Source organism: Lycorma delicatula, chromosome 1 (genome assembly GCF_047948215.1).
Source record: "Lycorma delicatula isolate Av1 chromosome 1, ASM4794821v1, whole genome shotgun sequence".
NCBI lineage: Eukaryota > Metazoa > Arthropoda > Insecta > Hemiptera > Fulgoridae > Lycorma > Lycorma delicatula.
In genome coordinates, this window is record NC_134455.1 from 170951376 (window position 1) to 170975071 (window position 23696).

General features: G+C 33.0%; 1 protein-coding gene across 13 annotated transcripts in view; it reads left to right on the plus strand.

Moving 5' to 3' along the window:
- The window catches only part of LOC142325473 (leukocyte elastase inhibitor-like), a 154028-nt gene that overhangs the window by 10132 nt on the left and 120200 nt on the right, over positions 1 to 23696 (plus strand). For all 13 annotated transcript variants that reach the window (XM_075367311.1, XM_075367286.1, XM_075367335.1 and 10 more), the window contains exons 2-5: positions 5417 to 5523; positions 15173 to 15358; positions 21026 to 21230; positions 22633 to 22847. In XM_075367311.1, coding sequence (XP_075223426.1) covers positions 5428 to 5523; positions 15173 to 15358; positions 21026 to 21230; positions 22633 to 22847 — 702 coding nt within the window. In that variant the 5' untranslated portion in view covers positions 5417 to 5427. The remainder of the gene's footprint in view (positions 1 to 5416; positions 5524 to 15172; positions 15359 to 21025; positions 21231 to 22632; positions 22848 to 23696) is intronic.

The window sequence follows — 23696 nt, forward strand, 5'->3', positions numbered from 1 at the left end:
AGACCTCCAGATTACCCTTCCGAGTGACCGGAAAGGTCTTAAAATCAGGAACATCAAATATACCGGCAAGGGATTAGTTGTGGTAGCGGATGATACAGAGACCATTCAGGCAATTAGAGATTCCACGGCGGTTAAGCGATTGAATGTAAAAATAGACCCAAAGAGGATGCGTAGGCCCCGTATTAGAGTCTATGATATTGACCGTAACCCTATCGATGAAGATGTCTTGTCCCTCATTAGGGAGCAGAACACTGATTAGGATGAAGCCGCCTTCCGGCGGGTCTAAAGGTTGGTCTTCAAAACGGGTAGGCGTGATACCCAGAAATATCACGGAGTCTTCAAGGTAAGTTCTAGTCTCTTTCAAAAATTTACGTCTGCAGGCAGACTATTTATCGATTTAGGGTCCTGCCGACTAATAGAGTACGTGGATGTCCAAAGATATTTCAAGTGCTGCATATATGGTCACAGGGCTAAATTTTGTCAGTTTGCCTTTGTGTGTGCCTACTGTGGCGGGGAGGGCAGCAAGCGTAACGATTGCTCGCATCGGTCTGAGGCTCCGGCCTGTGCTAACTGTAAGAGGTTGCACAAGAATCATGAGGGTCCAGTTGTGAGTGTGGCTGTTACGTAAGGGCCGTTGCGCTGTACATTAATTCCTTAGATGGTTAGGTTCGGTCAAATAAATGTCCAGGGTGCTTATGTAGTCCAGGTTGAGTTAGTTGAGGTTGTAGAGAAACGGAGCCTCTATATTGACCTTCTGCAGCACCCATATGTAATTAGGAGTGATCTGCCAGGCTTTCACAGCTGAAAAAGTTTTGTGTAGGGCATACCTGTATGTCTGCTATTTTGTGCAGGAAGTCGCTTGATATTGTCTTATATGGTTTATTTCTAACGCAAATCATGTTGTGGTCAGACTTGCCATTTGCGGACAGAACCTTACAGTTGTTAGTTTATATTTCCAATACTGGGATCCCACTGAGGAGCACCTAGCGAGGTGGGATAGGACCCTTCGTATTGTGAGTAATGGTGCAATCCTTATCGGTGCCGATGTTAGTGCGAGTCGCTTTTCTGGCCCAATGGGATCACTGATCACGGCGGTGGCTTAATTGACATTTTCATCGCGCAGCACAATTTTGAGGTCTTTATGTTGCAGACCAGTTAGCCACGTACGTCAATACGGTGAACGGACGAAGGACCTTTTCAGGTACAAATATTGACATCACCATTGGTAGGGACATCCCTGGCAGGGTCCTTGACTGGTCTGTGGTCGACGACTGTAATAGCGATCATCGGTTGATACTTTTTGAAATAGGGGATGAGATACGCGATGGCCATGAGGGACACTTTCCTGTTTACCGAGGGCGCTTCCTGCATAGGAAGGCGGACTGGCCGAAATTCTCCTCTTTGTTGGAGTCTAGACTGGAGATTTTTCTTAAGACCTTGATGGCCTGCCATTAGATGTCCTGGCAGAAAATTTCACTTCTGCGCTGGTGGCGGCGGCTGAAGCCGCCATTCCTAGAGGCATTGGTCGGGAACGTATATATGGTTGGTGGTCTTAGAATCCGACAGCAGTGAAGCAGTCTTTGAATCGACTCAGAAGGGCTGCGCAACGAAAGGATGATCCCGATCGGCGTGCGGCCCTAACTGCGGATTACCGCAGAACCAGGGCTAGATAATTTCATAGTATTAGGTTCTCCAAGCGTAAGTCCTGGCGCTCCTTCGTTCAGGAGCAAGGGAATAGAGACCCTTGGGCCGTTGTGTATAGAACCCTTCGACATAAGCGCAGGAAAGATATCCTCTTGTCAGCCTTGTCTTGATATCTTGTCCAATGAGTGTAAGAAACGCTACATTTCAAAGGTAAATAACCTATTGGCGTCAGAACGAAAGCAGGAGATTGAAGACCGGGGCTTTGCGTCTTGGCAAGTCAGGTGGGACGAATCCCCTGTAGGTCACTACACGCATGGTTTATTTCCTATAGTGTCTGATTTAGGTGCGATTGGATGGGTCTCCTCAATCGGTGTAGCGCACAGTTTCTCTCCGGGCATGGTGCCTTTGGGGCGAGTTTGGTTAGGTTTCGTTTGGTGGATTCAAGTCATTGCCGGGATTGTGGGACTGATGATACAGTGGACCACGTCCTCTACGTCTGTGTCCGGTACGAGTGCGAACGTTCACGACCTGATAGGGAACTTGAGAGAATACATTCCTTTCTGGATATCCACGAGGAGTGGTCTATAGTGGCTGATTTTCTTCGCCCCCTTGCGGTGTGTAGGTCTGCAAAGGTAGTCTAATCTAGCTACTCGACCGTAGTAGAATCCCGAGTGGCTAGGGTTCCAGCTTAGGTATTGGATTGGTTGGAGGTAGGTGCAATGGCATCATGCCATGGTTATATTAGTGTTGTTTGTGATTCGATTTGGGGTTCCCGCTGGTGGGGATGGCAGCGCCGCCAGGGTATGGTAACCAGTGTAATGGGGGGCATGGCTTCCCTCCACCGGTGTCGGTCCTGATCGTGACTTGGTAGTGCTATGCGAGACACCATGATGGGGTCAGGGTGTGGGGTTTGTCCCCAGCTCCTGAGCAGACTGGAATGAGGTTGCCTTCCCATTGTTAGGTGACCTAAATTGGTCGAATTATTCGGGTGTAGGTCTGAATTTCTATGTTGCATAAGACATAATTTTGATTGGTATGAGTGTAGCACTGATTTAACTTAAAACTCGTTTGTTTTCTGAGGCATTCACAGTGACGAACGGTGGTGTCAAATCTGGACTAGGTGCAGAGTTCGCGCTTCCGCAGTTTCGGTCAGTTAGTTTGAGGGAATCATTTTAGGTTGGATGTAAAAATGTCCATTTGGGGCCTATGTGAATGTGAAATTTGATATGTATTTACTAATGGAAATGTCTGCCGAGGCATTTACATTGGTGGCATCCTGATCGAGGCCTGGTTGATGACTTAGATGTAATCAGTTAGAGGATGTAAAGATGACCTCCAATAAAGCCCCTCAGCTTTGAACAGACGGGGTGGTATGACAACCAGTAACATCACAAGGTGGTTGTCTTCCCCTATGTTGTTGGGATGAATACTAATTATAAGGATATGAAATTATACAAATTTTTTTTCAAATAATTTTTTATAGATTATTTATAATTTTAGTTTTTTAGGAATGAGTTTGAAAAAATGTTTCCTTACAAACTTTTGTTTAGGGCTGTTGTCCTATGATTAGGATATTTCAGATAAATAGTAAAAGTATACTTTACTAAGGAAAATTATTTTAGAATAAATTCAAATTCTGTTTGATAAAGAGAGTCATTTCAAAACCTGTAAAGCCATCATTGTAAAGAGATTACTTTTAATGAATAAAGTTCTAATGATGTTTTTGTATTATATACAATACATGCATACATTTATCTGATCTCTGTTAGCTAAAAAGAGATTTGGCTTCACTAGAAACTCCCCAATTGAGAATAGCATATCCCAGCAGAGATTCAGAATAACTATCATCTATAAAAGAGTATATCTTTGCTCTTAGATTTGTTACTTTGTGATTTTCATTGTTAAGTAATATTTTGTTTACTTAAAATAAATAAAAATTTAATGTTTATTATTTGAAGTATTATTATCACCTGGTAATTTACTTATGTAATTATGCATCCTTTTTGTTCTCTTATCATATGTATTTTTTAGAGGCCTAAAGCAAGTATACTTACTGATAAAGTTAAATCAGAAGTAGATTACTATTATGGGTTTTATTAAATGATTTAACTAAAAACACCCTGTGTTTTTAAACATAGCCATGTGTTTAAAAACACAGGCTGTGTTTCCTTATAAACACAGCCTGTCTGTGTAAAAAATAGCATATCTGAATTATAATTTGCAGTGTGGTAATAGCCTTACCTTTTTTCTGGTTTGTCTCTGATTTCAAATCCCAGTCAGGGCTTGGGATTTCTCACATGCTGGAAGAAATCTTTACTATAGTTGTATAATCAAATTTTAAGTTTATGTAGCTAATATTTCTAAAAAAAATTCACATTGTGATAAATAAGATTTATCTTGGGTAAAAAAAACTGATTCTGTATCAAAAATAAAAACTAATATAATGTGTAACTGAAGTCTATAAAAATAAAAAATATGATCTTTTAATGGGAATTAGAATATATTTATTTTTTTTCATTTATTTAACAGTAATACAAAGGCTAACAGATTGCTTCATAACCCTATTTACATTCAATAAATTTTTTAGCTTAATTAAATTTCAACTTTCTATACTAACTAAACAATATAAAACTTAATTATACGAGATAAAGAACTAAGAATACATCTTCGTTATAATCATTCATTTGCTATGGCTACTGAGCAATTGTTGACAACTTTACAACATGAAATAAACTATCATTAAATATATCAATAGTCGATTTAATCTGCTAACAAGAGACAAAACCCTTAAGAGGAATAATGGACTGTAATTTTGGAATAACAAACAAGATATCAAGTGCAGGTCCATTTGGAGGCACAAAGAAACAAAGATTTAATTTAAACAAACACAGGTTTATTTTTATATAATTTGAAATACTTGCTGTATATAAAAAATATTGAACTTTAATTTCCGATTCTTTTTTCATTGTCATGTCTTAGTCATACCAACATATAACTGTGATAGTTAACATTGGTTCAATATAAGCCAGTGTCACTCAGAATTTTTTGATTTTTTGTCTATTTTATTTTTCTCTAAATTACCTTGTTCTAATCCATATCAATTTTCAATACATTATTCTTTATTAATATCCTTATATTTACTGTTTCTATGAACATATTGAAAAACTTAATTTGTGAATAGATATTTTATTTATTAACATATACTAATGAGTGATGAAAAATATCATCTATTGAGGTCAGCTATTGAGGTCAAGAATTTTGGGTATTGGTTGCTATATGAAAAGCAAGAAGTCCATTAAAATTATTTTGTTTGATCATTAGAATTAAATTTCAGTACTTTTTTTAGAATTAACCTACAAAATAAAGTAGGTGTAATTATTTACTGCAGTTTTGATCATTATAAATTTATTTATCGGTCTTGGTGATCTTCAATTGTGATTGTTTACATTTAATGATGCAGTAAGATTTATTATAATGTAGTTTTTATGAACAGGATAAAATAGTGTTGCAGTAGTTAGGTTTTGCAACACTATCATTGGCTGTAATCATATTTGACTGTTACATTGAGAATTATTTGTAAAATGATTCAGTTTTTATAACATTTTACTTGCATATTATCTATTATTTCAATTAATCTTCATTTCATTACTGATTAGCTTATAATACAGTGAAATAATTGTGTTAAATAATTTTTATGAAAATTAATTGTGTTGCATCTAAGTGATAATGCTGTATATTATGTTATTTTTCTATTTGTTTATTGTCTTTTCAGTATTTGTCACAATGGCTACTGTAAAACAGAATTTAAGTTCGAAAGAAGCTGATATCTTTGCTGATGTTTCTCGTGGATCAAATTCATTTGCAATTCAACTTTATAAGGTAAATATAATTTATATATTTCATCATGTTTGTTTTTAATTATTAGTATAACTCTTGTTTTTTTTTTTTATTCATTTAAATGTTAACAGATGTATGCAAATTTAGGATACTTATGTATTAACGCCACCGCAGCTACAGCTTTATTTAAAAACAAAGTAGTCAATCGGATTTCGGTGGAAAATGAACAGTCTCTATAGAACAGAAAAAAATAGAAAAATAGTGTATTCAAACAAAGTGGGCAGATAGCTACTTAACACATGATAAAGGCTGGAAAAGTGATAACTGAAGTGTTATTAATTTACTGGACAGGGTCAAACATTGAACAGACTAATTATACCACATGCTGAGAACAAAAACAGGTTCATACCAGATTCCAAGTTTATGGTTATTAAAATTGTTTCATCTTTTGGAGAGTGCCATGGGCAAGTGGTGGTATCAATTTTAAAAAATCAGTATGAGAAATTCTTTGGGAAAATTTACCAAAAGAGTCAGTTTCTATATTTGCCAGTGCTCCTTATCATTGTATAAACATTTTTAATGTGCCTTCTAAATAACAGTAAAAGAAGAAATTAAAAATTAGCTTCTGAGAAAAGTATTGTGTCATAAAGGAATGCTTTACAGTCTCATAAAAGCACATAAACAAAAACAGAAGACATCTAAAACTGATTCCATTTTAAAGATTTCTGGCCATATAACTATTTAATTGCACTATATATGTACTATCGAAATGTAACTGAATTAGTTCAGGACAAAAATGAAATTTGTACTATGAGATTATAACATAAATGGGGATTTGTCGTTAGATACACTTATTAGATACTTAAATTAGTAACAACTGAAGAATGGATTGATTTTGAAAATTGTGTATCAAAAAGAGGGTGACGACTAATATGAAGATGGATTTACATCAAACTTTATTGATATTTTCATCATTGAATTGGGAAGTGTTAGTGATGACAGTAGTGATAAACAAAATCACTGTAGTGATGATAATGCAAGTGAAAACTGTGATAGTAAGGATGTTCCTAGAACATATTTGTGTCAAGTCCATATCAGAATGTTCTTGAAATGGACTCAGAATTGGCCTAACCACTTGGACATGATCAATGTTCTCTGTAAATGTTTTGCGTGTCTGTTATTACACAACTGTATATTTATTTGCATTTTCTGTTTAGTTCATATTCTGCTAATTTATAAATTACCTGAATTCAGAAATTTTTTAGTCATAAAAATTAATTTTAAAAGATAAATAATTAATAAATTGATGGATAAGTAACAGTTTAAGTAAAATTACTATTAAAATTATTTAATTATAAAACTGATTAATCAGTCTAAATAAAACAATTTTATTTTTCAAGTGTAATTAACTGTTTCCTGATTATCTAAACATAAGAATGTTTTATTTTTACTACACAATAATTAAAAATTGTGAGAAATGAATAAAATATTTAAAACAAGACACAACTATATTTAGTAGAAATAATATGATGACTTATCTCTAAACATCTTTTAAATGAATAGTGTAATGAGTGTTTTTTCTACCAAAATGTGAAATGCGTGATGTCACCATTCCTAATGAACTGATGTTGGTTAGTTGTTAATCTTTCCAGAGATTGTGCTAATTACATCACTGTTAACATATTGTGCTGGCAGTTTTATCATGCCAATCTTTTGAAAATGAGATTTTATATGCTATAAAGTATTCTTGATGTAAGGTAGTGTCGATTTTATTTCATTTTATGGTATTGAGAACTTGTAACATAATTTTTTCTCAGAGTATCAGCATCTGAAATAATGAATTCCTGGTTAATATGAAAAGTACAAAGGATGAAAATTATTTGGGATACAGGGATCTTTTGATTGAATTGTAAAAATAACCAAATTTTACAATAGTTCGAAAATATGACTGAAATCTTTATTGAGTCGTAATAGAAGGTGAGGAAGTCCCTGAGAAATGAAAGATGGCTTTTTTGACTTAATTGTATAAAAAATTAGAGGATGGATTTTAATAATTAGTAAGCTGTAAGTGTGATCTCTATAGTAGAAAGATTTTTTGGAAGGGTATAAAAAAGTGGACAATAATTAGATTTTGCTGAAAAACTGTGTGATTTCACTGCTGAAAGATCACATGTGGACAGCATACTTGTTATGATGCTTTCAAATGAAAAATGATTAAGCAGGAATTAAGAAATCATTAAATACTCATTTGGTAAAAGTCAATGATACTATTCCAGTGCCAAAACCATTTTTTTCATGAACTGTAGATCAAAGTTCATAAATGGTAATTAGAAAACATATGTCAGGTTTATGAACAGAAGTTATTTGTTAACTGTAGAAAGTATTTATCTAAACATTTAAGTGAAAAAAGGACTCTAGTAAAGATGCTGTCTCTTTTACATATAAGTTATGCATATGAGGTTTTGAAGGAGTGGAAGGATAGATTATGATAGAATTTATTTGATATTAAGAGATGTGTGGGTAGTGTATAAAGTACTTAGATAATTTTAGTTAAATTATATCATATATCAAACTGCCTCCACGTCCTTTTTGAAGCTAATAAATTTATTTTTGATGGTAATAAAGTATTTTTGATGATGGTGAATATAATATTGATTATATACAATGAGAATTTATGGAGACTTAAAAATTGAAGAATAAAAAAAAATCAACAAAAACAATTAAATTCAGTACTTTGGTAGAGGAAATCAGACCAGAAACTGAGTGCTGAATTGGGGAAACAGTTCTGTGAGTATATTCAGTGGAAATTTGAATTGTTGGAAGGGTAATGTATCTTTAGAAGTGGATTTTTTAAATTAAAGTTGATATGATTCTTGATTATATTTTGAAAAGAGTAAGAAGACAGTTAGAAAAATGGGTTTCAGACAATTGTCACTGATAAAATTCAGAAGAAATGTTTGTTTTGGTGTGGTCTCTCTAAAATATAGAAAAATGTAGATGAATGAATACAGAAAAATGTAGATGAATGAATATAGTGTGGTTTCAAAGAAGGAGCAAAAGAGGCTGCTTTGTGAAGAATTGGATGTGTGTGTTAGAAGCAATGAATAGAAGTCTTCACGAAGGCAACTGGGAGGACAGAGTATTGTAGTGTGTAACATGTGAAAAACGGCTGTAAATATTTGAAAAAAATTAGGATATGAAAGGTTCTTTGTAGTGAACTAAAATTAGACATTTACATGTTCTAAGTGCCGAGAGTAATTTGTTTTTAAAAATTTTTATAGCATTTATTTGAATCCCAGCAACCGTGGCATTAGCATTGTAAAATGAGTCTTATATCAGCTGATAGTCTTCTCATGAAAATGTTGCAACTTTATGTTATTTTGGTATTCCAAGGTTTAATAGGATCTCCATATATCAGAAATTTCACTTATTTATTGTACTGGAAGTATGATAAATAAGGAATGTCAACAAAACAATCTGTGGTTGTAATCTTTTGTTAAAATATGTCAAAATTTCATGAAAATGGTTTTGTAGAAAATCATGGTTAATGTTCCTGAAAACTGTCTCAGTTATGTTTATATAGTAAAAATATAAAAAAGTACAATACAGTTGATTTTATTAATTAATAGAATAGATTTTAGTTCTTATCATAAAATATGTTGGGCTCATAAAATTGAAATCTATTTTATGACTTACAACTCATAAAACATATTACTTGGATTGTTGATGTAAACTACCAATAAATCATTAAATTTTTATTGTTTTTAGTATCTGTTAATATTCTAATACATTCTTATTAATAATAGTTTTAATAATAGACTTCATAGTGAACTAATTTCAGTACTTGGTAAAGTGTTTTTGTAATATGACTAAAATTAAACTCGCTTTAAGTTATTTTTATCTCCATGTTTTCTGTCTCATCAATTAGAATATCCACTATTTGGAGAGTCTGTTGTTAATTAATTGCGTATTTAATCATCTGTCAGACCATATAAAATCTTATATTCTGTTCACATTGGTTTCATAATTTGTTTTTGACTGTTCACTTCTGGGGGCTCATTTTCGCATCTTTCTTTTGAATCTCTTATTATTTCACTCAGACACTTGACTTCAAAGCATCCACTTCATATGCTACTATTAACAGCTGCAATTTAATGCAATAGAATAATCACAGTCATTGTCATACTTATGCGTTTAGATATTATGTTAAGACAAGTGACACAACCTTTTATTATTCAGTAGAAAAAAAAAATTTCAATAATAATATATATTTTCCTTTTGTTTGTGTGTAACAAAACACTGAGGGATACACATTATTTTATGAGTATGAAATCTTAATTGACGTGTAAACAATGCAACTTATCAAACTATTTGTCTTAGGAAATAAATCTTCTAGTCTCAGTCAAAATGAGAAACACATAAACAGAAAAGCAGCTCTTCTAAACACAATTGATTTGATATAGGTTCTTCTCTCACATTGTTCATCTTAATATAGAAGGTCGTAAGAGTAAACACAATTATTTATTAAGACTTTCATATTAAGAAAACAGACATATGAGGGTAAGTCAATTATTATCCGCAATGTAGTTATAAATTTTATTGCAATACAAACTTACATGCACATCATTTTTCAACATAGTTCCCTTGCTTTTCAATGCACTTGGTCCGTCGTTGTAAAAGCTTCCTGATGCCCTCATAAAAGAAGGTTTTCGGTTGAGCTGCGAGCCAGGAATGCACCGCTTCTTTTACTGTTTTGTCCGAGGTAAATCGACAGCCTCTTTGAGTGGACCAAACAAGTGGTAGTCAGAAGGGGCAAGATCAGGACTATACGGAGGATGAGCCAATACTTCAAAATTGAGTTTCTGGAGCATTTCAGCAGTGTGGGCAGCAGTATGTGGACGGGCATTGTTGTGCAACAACACAACACATTTCGACAGCAGTCCTTGGCGTTTGCTTCGAATTGCAGGCTTCAGCTTGGCAGTAAGCATCTCACTGTAACATGTACTGTGTATTGTCGTTCCCCTTTCCTCATAATGTTCCAGTACTGGGCCTTGTGAGTCCCAAAAAACCATAAGCATCAGTTTTCCTGTGGATGGTTGGGTCTTGAGAACTTTTTTTTGCAGGGAAAATTTGGATGTTTCCATTCCATACTCTGCCGTTTACTCTCTGGCTCATAATAATGGATCCATGTTTTGTCACCAGTGATGATTTTGTCTTAAGATGTCCTGTTCATTACCATAGTGATCCAAATATTTTTGGGAGATGTCCACGCGCATTTGTTTATACAACTGTGTGAGTTGTTTTGGGACCCATCTTGTACAGACTTTATGAAATCCAAGTTTGTTGTGGATGGTTTCATAGGTAGAACCGTGAATAATTTGCAGACGATGTGCCACTTCATCAATACTTACTCCTTTGTCTAAGAAAACCATGTCATATGCATGCTCAATGTTTTTTTCATTTGTGGTGGTAAACAGTTGTCCAGCTGCTTCGTCGTGCGTATCACTTGTGCGACTGTTTTTGAATATTTCAATCCGTTCATAGACACTTTTACGGCAACACGCTGTTCCCGTACTGTACCGAAAGTCTTTGATGAATTTCAGCTCCTGATACACCTTCCGACCACAAAAAAATGGATTGCTGAATGTTTCTCTTCTTTGGTGCAAACAGAAAGCGGACCAGCCATGGTTAACGGCAGGGCAGCGATAATGTAAACTAACCTAGCAGCATCAAACCTGACATAACACCTAAACATAACAGTTAAACCATGCATGCATCATCTAGGCAACAAGACAGTACTACCAACATAAACAAAAATATAACTAAATTGCAGATAATAATTGACTTACCCTCATACTACTCTTAGAAAAGATCCGAACTGTAGATGAGAAAGATATTTGCCACAGTAGTCTTGCCAGACTTTACCTGGTGCTTTAATATAATAAAATGCTTGGTGACAATGAATGCAGTCACAGGCTGGAAACTTTAAATTGCTTTTGTTTTCATAGCATGCTCCTTTTCAGCAAAGTTTGAATGATTTTTTACTAATTAATGCTACAACTTTAACTTAGCTTCACTTGATAGAAATATTTTCTGGCATGCCCTCCTGTCCTGTTTGATGGCTGAAACAGCCCCCATATGCTTTGAGCTACTTAAGAGAAATCCTCAGATTGAATTAATGTCTCAGTTTTCTACATTTTTTCCTTGGCATACACAGAAGAAACTTGTCATACAGGTGATGAAAAAATATAACCCTGCATTTGTGTTTTTTGTGTTTTTTTAACCTTGATTCAAATATTCAATTAATCTCTCAAGGTAGACAACTATGAATGAACTAGGGCATCCCAATCAGCACAGTCAAGATTATATTAGGTCAAAAACAGTACATTCCAGATTAGAGCTCCGAGTCTGAGGAACTTCATATTCTGTATAACACACCAGGGATTTTTCAGTTGCAAATGCTTTTTTATGATATTTGAATAAAAGTTGGGAAAGGAAATATTGAATAGTATAACTTCAGAACTTCTTAGCAAGAAGGCTGATTGTTGTTAAAATGTTTAAACATTGAAAATAATATCAAAACAGAATGTATAAACATTATTATAAATTAGGAAGTTGAAAGGAGAATCAGTAATTCAAGGAATGAAAGTCGAAACCATTTCACTGTGGAAGTAAAGAGACCTTTTGCCATGTGTTTCATAAATTAATTAAAGTTAGTTTTATCAAATTTGGAACCATGAAGGACATGGTTCATCATAAATTGCATTCATTGGTTTAGTGTCTATGGTTGGAAATTTTACAACCCTTTCAATAATGACAAATTATTAAATTTGCTCAATACAGTGCCAGTACACATATGCAGGGTGTTTATAAAGGAATTCCTTGATTGCAAATATTATTTAACCAGCATTGTATTTGAAGTATTACTTACATGAGTATATATTCTGAAGTTTTTTTTCAGTGCTCAATATACTTCGATATATGCACCATTCGTTGCCCTGCACATATCCAGACAGTAATCCAGCTCTTCCCGTGTACTCACCAGCATGTCAGGTGTAATGGATGCTACTGCCATAACAATCCTCTCCACAGGTGGTTGATGTCATGGATTTTCTCTGAATAAACATTGTTTTCAACATGCCTCCACAAAAATAAATTAGTGGGGTCATGTCAGGGCTCCTTGGTGGCCATGCTCATCCAATCCACCTTTTTTAAAACTAAATGTTTAATTCAGTACAGACATGGTTGCTGTAATGCGGCAGAGTGTCTTGTAGCTGATAGAATATATCAATATCAATATCGGCAACCTGTGAAAAGATGTAGAATATATCAATATCGTCAACCTGTGAAAAGACGTAAAGTTCCAGCATATCACAGAAGATATTCCTATTAATTGTGCTTTCTACGAAAATGAATGGGTCCACAATATGGTCATTCATAGTCTGCATCAAACATTGACTTTGGGAGAATCATGCTGATATTTGATAATTTCATGCTATGGCTCTAATTTTCAAATCCTGCAGTTGTCGATTTACTGACTCACTAATGTGAAATGTCATCTCATCTGAAAACATTATATTTTTCAGATAGTCCTCATTTTCATTAGTGTTGTTAAGCATTAAATCTGCAAACCCCAAACTTTTCACTTTGTTATTGTGTTTAATTTCATGTAAAAGTTGTATCTTATATGCACATAGTGTAAGGCTTTTATGCACCATTTTGTACCCTGTAGATCTAGGTATTCCTAACTCTGAACTGCACCTTGCTAATAACTTTCAGTCTATGCATACAAGATTATGCTCGGATCTGTTCCACATTCTTTTCAGATTCAGACAGCGTGTGGGACCTTCACTTTAAGACTGCTTGATTCCTTAAAAGCATTAAATCACTGGAGTATTGTTTTTTCATAGATGTGGCACCGCCAATTCACATTGATAATTATGTTGAACTGTGATAGATAACTTATTTTGTTTCGATGAACCAAATCATTTACTGAGCATTCTGCTGCGGTGTCATCATGACAGAGAGTACCAACTGGATTCATAATGAAGATCACACAGTTGTGCCAACTGCAACAAATATTTGCGATGAAAAACTTAATAATATAATGAATATAAATATGAAACTCAGATGCTTTTAACTGATTTCATTACGATTTTTTGAAACTAAGGAGTTCTTTTATAAACACCCATACATCAGCTTGTGTTATCACATGCCTTGTGCAGGAGCTACTTGCTTTATGCAGGAAGCTGGACACGTTTGGTAGCTAACTCACAACTGACTGCTACATGTAGACATGCCGTCAGATTGCCACATAGATGAGTGAATTTTCAAAAGTTGGGGATGAGATTACAGATTCCTGTAGCTTGCTTATTTGCTTGCATATTTGCATCATTCCCACTCCATCCAACAGTTTTATTCTCTGTAAAAAAATTATTATTTCTATATAGAATGTAAAATTTTATTGCAAAAATTTTATTTCATTTCACCAAATTCACAACACTGCACATTAAAAATAATCTTAATTACACTATATTATGGATGAAAATATATGTAACATTTTTTAGAAATAATTAACCTTCTACTTATCACTTATATTCTTTTCCATACAGATATTACATTAATTCTAATATTAACAATGGAACAACTACTCAGTTACATTCATTCAGCTTTGTCAATTTGTCAGTTTTGTGCCAAAAATCAGATGACTGTCCTCTCTTGGCCGCTCTACTCGTCTGGATTCTTGCAGTTGTTTCTTATTTCCAAAATTAAAATCAGTGATGAAAGGATGCTGTTTTGAGACTGTTGATGACATTACAGCAGATTTGTCACAGACCTTAAAGGCCATTTCAAAAGGAGCTATCCAGGAGACTGCTTTGCGTAGTGGAAACACCTCTGGGAAAAGTGTGTGAATAGCGAATGGGAGTTTTTTTGAAGAGGACAAGTATCAGTAATATGCAACATTAATAATAAAGATTAAAAAAATAAAGTTCAGTTACTTTCTGAACAGACCTCATAAAGTAAAGAGATGAAAGTATTAAATGTAAAAATAATAAATTAAATAAAATTAAGTAATAAAAATGTAAAAAAGAAAGTTATTTAAAAAGTAAATATATCATTAAGACAGATAATAAAGGAAGACAGACTTGTTCGCTATACAAGTACAGTGTACCTCATATGTAGCAGGTGGTGTATTGATGTGCACACAGGCATGGTGGCTTGGCTTACTGTGCTATTAACTATCATACAACTCTGACAATGTACTGCATACTGTGTAAGTATATGGAGCTTATACGAGATGTTTTCATAAAGAAATGACTATCTAGCTGTTCCATTCATCCTATCAGTCTACCTCTCTTACATGCAATGTGCACAGTTATATGATGCCGCCCACTGTATTTGTATCCCCTTGGTAGTCCAGCAATCTATCCCTATTATGTACATCAATAGAGAAACTTATAAACTTTAATGAATGATAAATAATTGTCATATTATATAGAAGCATGCTCATGTATGTATTTTCAAAGTAAGAAGAACATTACTATCAAGTGGTTTATATTTGTTTTTTTTTGCTTTTTGTAAATGTTTGATAGCAAACATTGGGTTCTGATCCTTAACTGTAAATACTGATATTTACTCATTAACTGTTATGATAGCACTTTTCATAATGCCATTTATATAATTTTTTCAGGTTTTAAGTGAAGCTAATCCAGACAGCAATTTGATAGCATCACCTCTTAGTCTACAGGTGGCTTTAGCACTGACATATTCTGGTGCTGAAGGCATAACAGCTGATGAGATAGCTTCACTGTTGAAGATCCCTAGCGATAAAAACAGATTTTTTGAAGGGTATAATCTATTAGTTAGTATACTTGAGGTAAGTTTTAAAGTATTTTTTCAAGTATATTTTTCATTATTTTCCTGTTATTGCTGTTTCTTTATAGAAAATGTTAATAAATTGTTTGTTTCATATATAAAACCATTTTTATGATTCATATATAATAATTTTTTTTATCATTTTAGTTGAATTTAAATAAGTGAAGATTAATTTTTTTTTATCAAAAATTGATATTTGTTAAGTTTAAAAGATTATTATTTATGTTATTCCCTGAATTTTCTTGAAACTGTATAAAATTACATATAAGTTTATTTATAAGTGTAAATTGTATGGCATCATTCACAAATACAAAATTTTAATTTGGACAATTTCAATTTGATAATATTTTCATTTTATATAACCCAACAATAAATAGTTAACAATAATAATATTATCATTTCTTTATTGAAAATTTAAAATTCACATTTGAAATAGATAATAATAGAATGTTAAATTATTTAGAGGTCAGTATCGAAATAAACAATTTTAACCAAATTGAAACATCATATATAGAAAACCTACATCTAATAATATAACAATTCATAGAAATCAAGTTACCCTTGGTAACCTTTGTATTTGTGATTATTAAAGCAAAACAGTATAAAATAATAACAGAAAAATTAAATAACAAAATAAACATCATAAATCATACAGCATTTGAACATTGATGGATGTGATACCATTTTAATTAATATTATTTATAAAAAACAAATATTAAAACGTAATAACCAAATAACTATCTTACAACCAATACATAAGTCACAAAAAAAGTGAAAACATATTATACATAAATTATGGACTAATAATATTGAAAACATACAATATAGAAATATTTTTTTTTGTCTTCAGTCATTTGACTGGTTTGATGCAGCTCTCCAAGATTCCCTATCTAGTGCTAGTTGTTTCATTTCAGTATACCCTCTACATCCTACATCCCTAAAAATTTGTTTTACATATTCCAAATGTGGCCTGCCTACACAATTTTTTCCTTCTACCTGTCCTTCCAATATTAAAGCGACTATTCCAGGATGCCTTAGTATGTGGCCTATAAGTCTGTCTCTTCTTTTAACTATATTTTTCCAAATGCTTCTTTCTTCATCTATTTGCCGCAATACCTCATCATTTGTCACTTTATCCATCCATCTGATTTTTAACATTCTCCTATAGCTCCACATTTCAAAAGCTTCTAATCTTTTCTTCTCAGATACTCTGATTGTCCAAGTTTCACTTCCATATAAAGCGACACTCCAAACATATACTTTCAAAAATCTTTTCCTGACATTTAATTTAATTTTTGATGTAAACAAATTGTATTTCTTACTGAAGGCTCATTTCGCTTGTGCTATTCGGCATTTTATATCGCTCCTGCTTCGTCCATCTTTAGTAATTCTACTTCCCAAATAACAAAATTCTTCTATCTCCATAATGTTTTCTCCTTCTATTTTCACATTCAGTGGTCCATCTTTGTTATTTCTACTACATTTCATTACTTTTGTTTTGTTCTTGTTTATTTTCATGCGATAGTTCTTGCGTAGGACTTCATCTATGCCGTTCATTGTTTCTTCTAAATCCTTTTTATTCTTGGCTAGAATTACTATATCATCAGCAAATCGTAGCATCTTTATCTTTTCACATTGTACTGTTACTCTGAATCTAAATTGTTCTTTAACATCATTAACTGCTAGTTCCATGTAAAGATTAAAAAGTAACGGAGATAGGAAACATCCTTATCGGACTCCCTTTCTTTATTACGGCTTCTTTCTTATGTTCTTCAATTATTGCTGTTGCTGTTTGGTTCCTGTACATGTTAGCAATTATTCTTCTATCTCTGTATTTGAACCCTAATTTTTTTAAAATGCTGAACATTTTATTCCAGTCTACGTTATCGAATGCCAGGTCTATAAACGCCAAGTATGTTGGTTTGTTTTTCTATAATCTTCCTTCTACTATTAATCTGAGGCCTAAAATTGCTTCCCTTGTCCCTATACTTTTCCTGAAACCAAATTGGTCTTCTCCTAACACTTCTTCCACTCTCCTCTCAATTCTTCTGTATAGAATTCTAGTTAAGATTTTTGATGCACGACTAGTTAAACTAATTGTTCTGTATTCTTCACATTTATGTGCCTCTGCTTTCTTTGGTATCATGACTATAACACTTTTTTTGAAGTCTGTTGGAAATTCCCCTTTTTCATAAACATTACACACCAGTTTGTATAATCTATAAACGCTTCCTCACCTGCACTGCGCAGTAATTCTACAGGTATTCCGTCTATTCCAGGAACCTTCCTGCCATTTAAATCTTTTAATGCTGTCTTAAATTCAGATCTCAGTATTGTTTCTCTCATTTCATCCTCCTCAACCCTCTTCTTCCTCTATAACACCATTTTCTAATTCATTTCCTCCGTATAACTCTTCAATATATTCCACCCATCTATCGACTTTAACTTTCGTATTATATATTGGTGTACCATCTTTGTTTAACACATTATTAGATTTTAATTTATGTACCCCAAAATTTTCCTTAACTTTCCTGTATGCTCCGTCTATTTTACCAATGTTCATTTCTCTTTCCACTTCTGAACACTTTTCTTTAATCCACTCTTCTTTCGCCAGTTTGCACTTCCTGTTTATAGCATTTCTTAATTGCCGATAGTTCCTTTTACTTTCTTCATCACTAGCATTCTTATTTTTTTTTACGTTCATCCATCAGCTGCAATATATAGTCTGAAACCCAAGGTTTTCTACCAGTTCTCTTTATTCCGCCTAAGTTTAAATCAGCTTCTGCTGATTTAAGAATTTCCTTTTTAACATTCTCCCATTCTACTTCTACATTTTCTACCTTATCTTTTTTACTCAGACCTCTTGCGATGTCCTCCTCAAAAATCTTCTTTACCTCCTCTTCCTCAAGCTTCTCTAAATTCCACCGATTCATCTGACACCTTTTCTTCAGGTTTTTCAACCCCAATCTACATTTCATTATCACCAAATTATGGTCGCTATCAATGTCTGCTCCAGGGTAAGTTTTGCAGTCAACGAGTTGATTTCTAAATCTTTGCTTAACCATTATATAATCTATCTGATACCTTACAGTATCGCCTGGCTTTTTCCAAGTGTATATTCTTCTATTATGATTTTTAAATTGGGTGTTGGCAATTACTAAATTATACTTCGTGCAAAACTCTATAAGTCAGTCCCCTCTTTCATTCCTTTTGCCCAGCCCGTATTCACCCACTATATTTCCTTCCTTGCCTTTTCCAATGCTTGCATTCCAATCTCCAACTATTATTAAATTTTCATCTCCTTTTACGTGTTTAATTGCTTCATCAATCTCTTCGTATACACACTCTACCTCATCATCATCATCATGGGCGCTTGTAGGCATAACAAGCGGCTGATTGTTAACAACGTTAACAATCGTTTTTGGTTTAGGTTTTGATTTTATCCTTATTACAATGATTCTATTGCTATGCATTTTGAAATACTCTACTCTCTTCCCTATCTTCTTGTTCATTATGCAACCTACTCCTGCCTGCCCATTATTTGAAGCTGAGTTAATTATTCTAAAATCACCTGACCAAAAGTCGCCTTCCTCTTCCCACCGAACATCACTAATTCCTACTACATCCACATTTATCCTATCCATTTCCCTTTTTAAATTTTCTAGCCTACCAACCTTTTTTAAACTTCTAACATTCCACGCTCCGACTCTTAGAATGTTATTTTTTAATTTTTTGGTGACCCCTTCCTTAGTAGTCCCCACCCGGAGATCCGAAAGGGGAACTAGTTTACCTCCGGAATATTTTACCAAGGAAGGCGCCTCCATCATTGCTATATGAAAATGCAGAGAGCCACATTTTCTTGGAAAAAAAGCAGCTGTAGTTTTCCATGCTTTCAGCTGCGCAGTACTCAGAGGACTGAGTGATGTTGATATGGCCGTTTAAATCATTCTGACTCACGCCCCTAACAACTACTGAAAGAGCTGCTGGCCTCTTTCAGGAATCATTCCTTAGTCTGGCTCTCAACAGATACCTCTCCGATATGGTTGCACCTTCGGTTCAGGTACTCTGTATCCCTGAGCACTCAAGCCCCCTTACCAACGGCAAGGTCTCATGATTCATACAGGAGGAGAAATATTTAAACCAGCATATAAACCTAATAACCACATAATAAAACATTTAAAAAACAAAAATAATAATAAAATAAACAATCTATATGGAATTTATAGAATTATCTCTTCCTGAGCTATGTACAGTTATTGCTGAGTGAGCTGTTTATGGTTATAACTGCAACTGTGTTCTGTGTTGAACCAGCTATCTGCGCATTTCCACATTATACTTCATATAGTAAATTGTACTTACTGAAATCACCAATAGAGGTCAGATAAAGTATTTCTTCCCTTATAATCAATTGTTATGAAGTTTCGACAGCAATAAAAAAGGTATTTTGACTGTACTATTGATTGTGTGTTATTGTACGTGAAGTTTAGGTTATGTTGGAAACTTTATATCCTTGTTTTGTGGGTATTCTAATACGCTTTGCTACTTTGTGAAGTAATGTTAGTGTTGTGTTTTAATTGTCTTTGTTCAATCTGTTTGATGTGGTAGTCTCAATTTTGTTTGTGGGTAGGTACTTAATTTACTTGTAAATATGAATTGGTCTGGTAGTTTGTATGAGGCTCAAAATATTTAAATTCCATTTTTATGAATAATGTGAGTCCTATTAATGTTTTATTTATTTTTGACAACACTCATGATGCAAGTTGATTTTCATTAAAAAAAAAAATACAACATTCTTCAAAATTTATCTTGATAAAGATATGTTCTGCATGACAAACATCATTATGCCACCCAGCTTGGAAAGGGTTAAATTAAATCACAATAATGATCATGGTGGTATTTATATAGAAAAGACAAATAGACCTATTAAAACTAGTCTTGAACATTATAGGAATTAAGAAAAATAATAAATTAAGTTTATCTAATAAGTCAGACCATCTAATAAACAATAAACAAATGATTCTGATATTGACACATTTAAAAATATTAAAAATTAATAAATATGCCAAAAAATTAATTATATTAGAAAAATATTACATATATAAATACATACAGAATTTCAATTTGTTAAACCATCTGACAGTATTTGGGCCGATACCCAATATTTTATTTTATCAGGATTATATTTAAATAGAAGAGAATTGAGGAAGTCCGTTGTTTGGAAAATATATGTGCATTCTTCACTACTTTCAGGTTATATCAACCTTGATAAAGTACGTGATCTCAGAATTTATTGAAGGGTTGCTGGCTTTTGTGGGATCATTCTTTCATCTGTCCTTTCTTTAGATATCAGCTTTCTATATAGTTTGATTCTAAAAGGCATACAAGGCATAAAAGGAATTAATCAGTTACAATTGTAACTGATGTGATTCTAAAAGTTCTTTCATTGATATTACTGTTGATGAATAATAATGTTACGTTACTGTTGATGTTGACATTAATGTTCGTTGAAGGATTTCTGTTATTAATGTTGATATGTTAATGATAGTTTAATATTATTCATGGTATTTTTAAATTAGTCATAGTTATTTTCATTATCTAAAATTAATTTAACATCTTTTTCTTGTTTACTTAGTTGACTGCAATTTCTTTTGTCTGTTTGAATTTAAAGGATCCTGTGTTACATATTGCAACAAGAATATTTGTAGAAAAGACTTTTGGTGTGAAAGAAGAGTTTAACAAAAATGCACTTACTTATTTTAAAGCTGATGCTGAGCCAGTTGATTTTATAAAAGAGAGTAGTAGTGCAAGATTACTTATTAATGATTGGGTTGAAAAGAAGACTAATCATAAAATAAAGGATTTGATTACTGAAGGTATGTTATTTAAAATTTGTTAAATAATTTTTTCTGAGGAAATACATTTTACCCAGTTCGCAGGCTACATCATTTATTATCCAGTAATAAAGATTATTATCCAGGCTACACAGTAGGTCATGGAATTTTACAGCGACAACCCAAGACTTGTGTGCACACTCATTATCGTGATGAAATAGCACTTTCTTTTTGATCAGATGTCAACATTTAACCTGAATAGCGCCCGTCACTTGGTCCAGTAATGGAGTGTGATACTCCTTGATGGACCAGTGCACCTTGAGAATCGCAATAAACATAGTCATTACTGTTCCTGCAGATGGAACCATTTTAGTTTTCTTTTGCACACCTTTACCTGGCCCCACCTGCTGTTGGGACTATTCTTTGGTATTGTGTACAGTGTTGAATCTATGATTCATCTATTGTAACAAAATGTCAAAGAATTTCAATTGCATCACTTTTAATAAGAGTAACTCGATTGCATTTTAAATAAGAGAACCTCAGTTGCATCACTTTTAAATAAGAGTAAACTTCCTTAAGTGTTCAGTCAAATGTGTTTTTGGTTGACTGTTAACAAATGTGGCATCCATTGAATAGAAAGCTTTTTCATTTACAAAACATGTCAGATTATTGGACATGGTGTATCCATGTATGTTTGTAATCTCAGCAAGCTTGCTTACCTTCAGTTGGTGATAATTTATTATGGCATTGTGGATTTTTGTGATGATTTCATCAGTCATTGCGGTTTTTGGGTGTCTTGAGCATTCATCATTTTGAATGGATTTATGACCACTTTCAGATTCAGTAATCCATTTTTATACCGTCAAAAAGGAAGGAGAAGAATCCTTTAATGTAGAATCTACTTTTTATGTCCTTTGGGGTTAAACCTTTTAAAACTAAGTAGTTTGTAACAGCTTGAACTGCAATTTCATCCATTTTCCAGAAATATCAAAACTTATTTGTTTATTCTGTTGATGTAAATAAGCAACTAAACACAAGTATCTGAAACTTTGCAGCATCCCATTTAAGGATCATACTTGACAAATATAGTATTTGGTGACATTTGCGCCACCTCTGCATAAAGTTGAGAACTTTCCAAACAACTCTTATAATGATTAGATAGTTGGCTTTAATTGTAACTCATTTTAAACTAAGTTGATCATGACAGCTCTTAAGTCTTAACGTATGATAGAAATATCATACGATTTGAAAAGTACTTTTATGAAAACCAGTAACTTTACTTAAATTTGCTCTTAATTTGGTGTGTCCATGGTCATTTTTGTTAGTAATTATTTATCTATCTCTTTGTTAATGATTACTGAACAAGTATAACCTGTGATCTTTTGAATCTTTTATGCTTTTACTGTAGAATTCTCAATAATTTATTCAATTTTTATTGTTTTAGATTTTATAACACCTGATACAGTCATGCTTCTCATTAACGCTATACATTTTAAGGCTGATTGGAAATTTCCATTTCGTGTTCAAGCCACAAGTCCTGAAAAATTTTATATTAATGAAAAGGATACAGTTGACGTTGATATGATGCATATGACCGAAAAGCTACGTTACGCTGAACATCCTGTTTTAAAAGCTAAAATTTTGGAACTTCCTTATCAGGTAAAGTCTCATAAAAGTTCTCTGAAAGAATAGTAAAACTCATTACTCATTAAGTAATAAGTAAAACTCATTACTTAATGGAAAAAGTTGTTATTAGAATTCCCAACTTATATATAAGCTGCTTTAAAAAAAATAATAAAAATTCAAAAACGCTTTTTGTAAATGTTTAGTAGATCGTGTTAGGTAATAGTATTTTTTTCTGGCCTCCGTGCCAAGAGTAGTAGCATCTCAGCCTTTCATCTGGAGGTCCCGGGTTCAAATCCTGGACAGGCATGGCACTTTCACATGCTATAAAATTGCCATTTAATCTCATCCTCTGAATTAATACCTAACAGTGTTCTCGGAGACTAATTAAAAAAAAATAAGGTATGTTCTTGTACAGTTCTGATAGGAATACACAATAGACTGTAGTTATTTTGTAACTTGCGTTAAATAAAAATAATTTCATGTTTTAACTACCGTACTTCTCACTTTATTGATATTTAATCAATAAAGTGATTTAAAAATGTAATAATTTTTGTAGTTTGTCAATTATTTAATCAATAAAGTTGTAGCACACGTATGTTTGTATTTAGAAATAAGTACATAAATGTAAACAAAGTTCTAAATAATGTATAAAAATTCAATTATGATATAAAGAGGGCAACAAATCAGCTGCTTATTTCTGTTAGTAATGAGCTTTATGTAGCATTTGTGATATTCTAATTTGATTATTTCAGGAGTACATGTCCACTTTAGTTTTCTAAATAAGAGGTATTATTCTGTTTAGAAGTTATTAATTGTAATCTATTAAGTGATGATATTTGTTGATTTAAAAATCTAATAATTTTTGTGGTTTGTCAATTATTT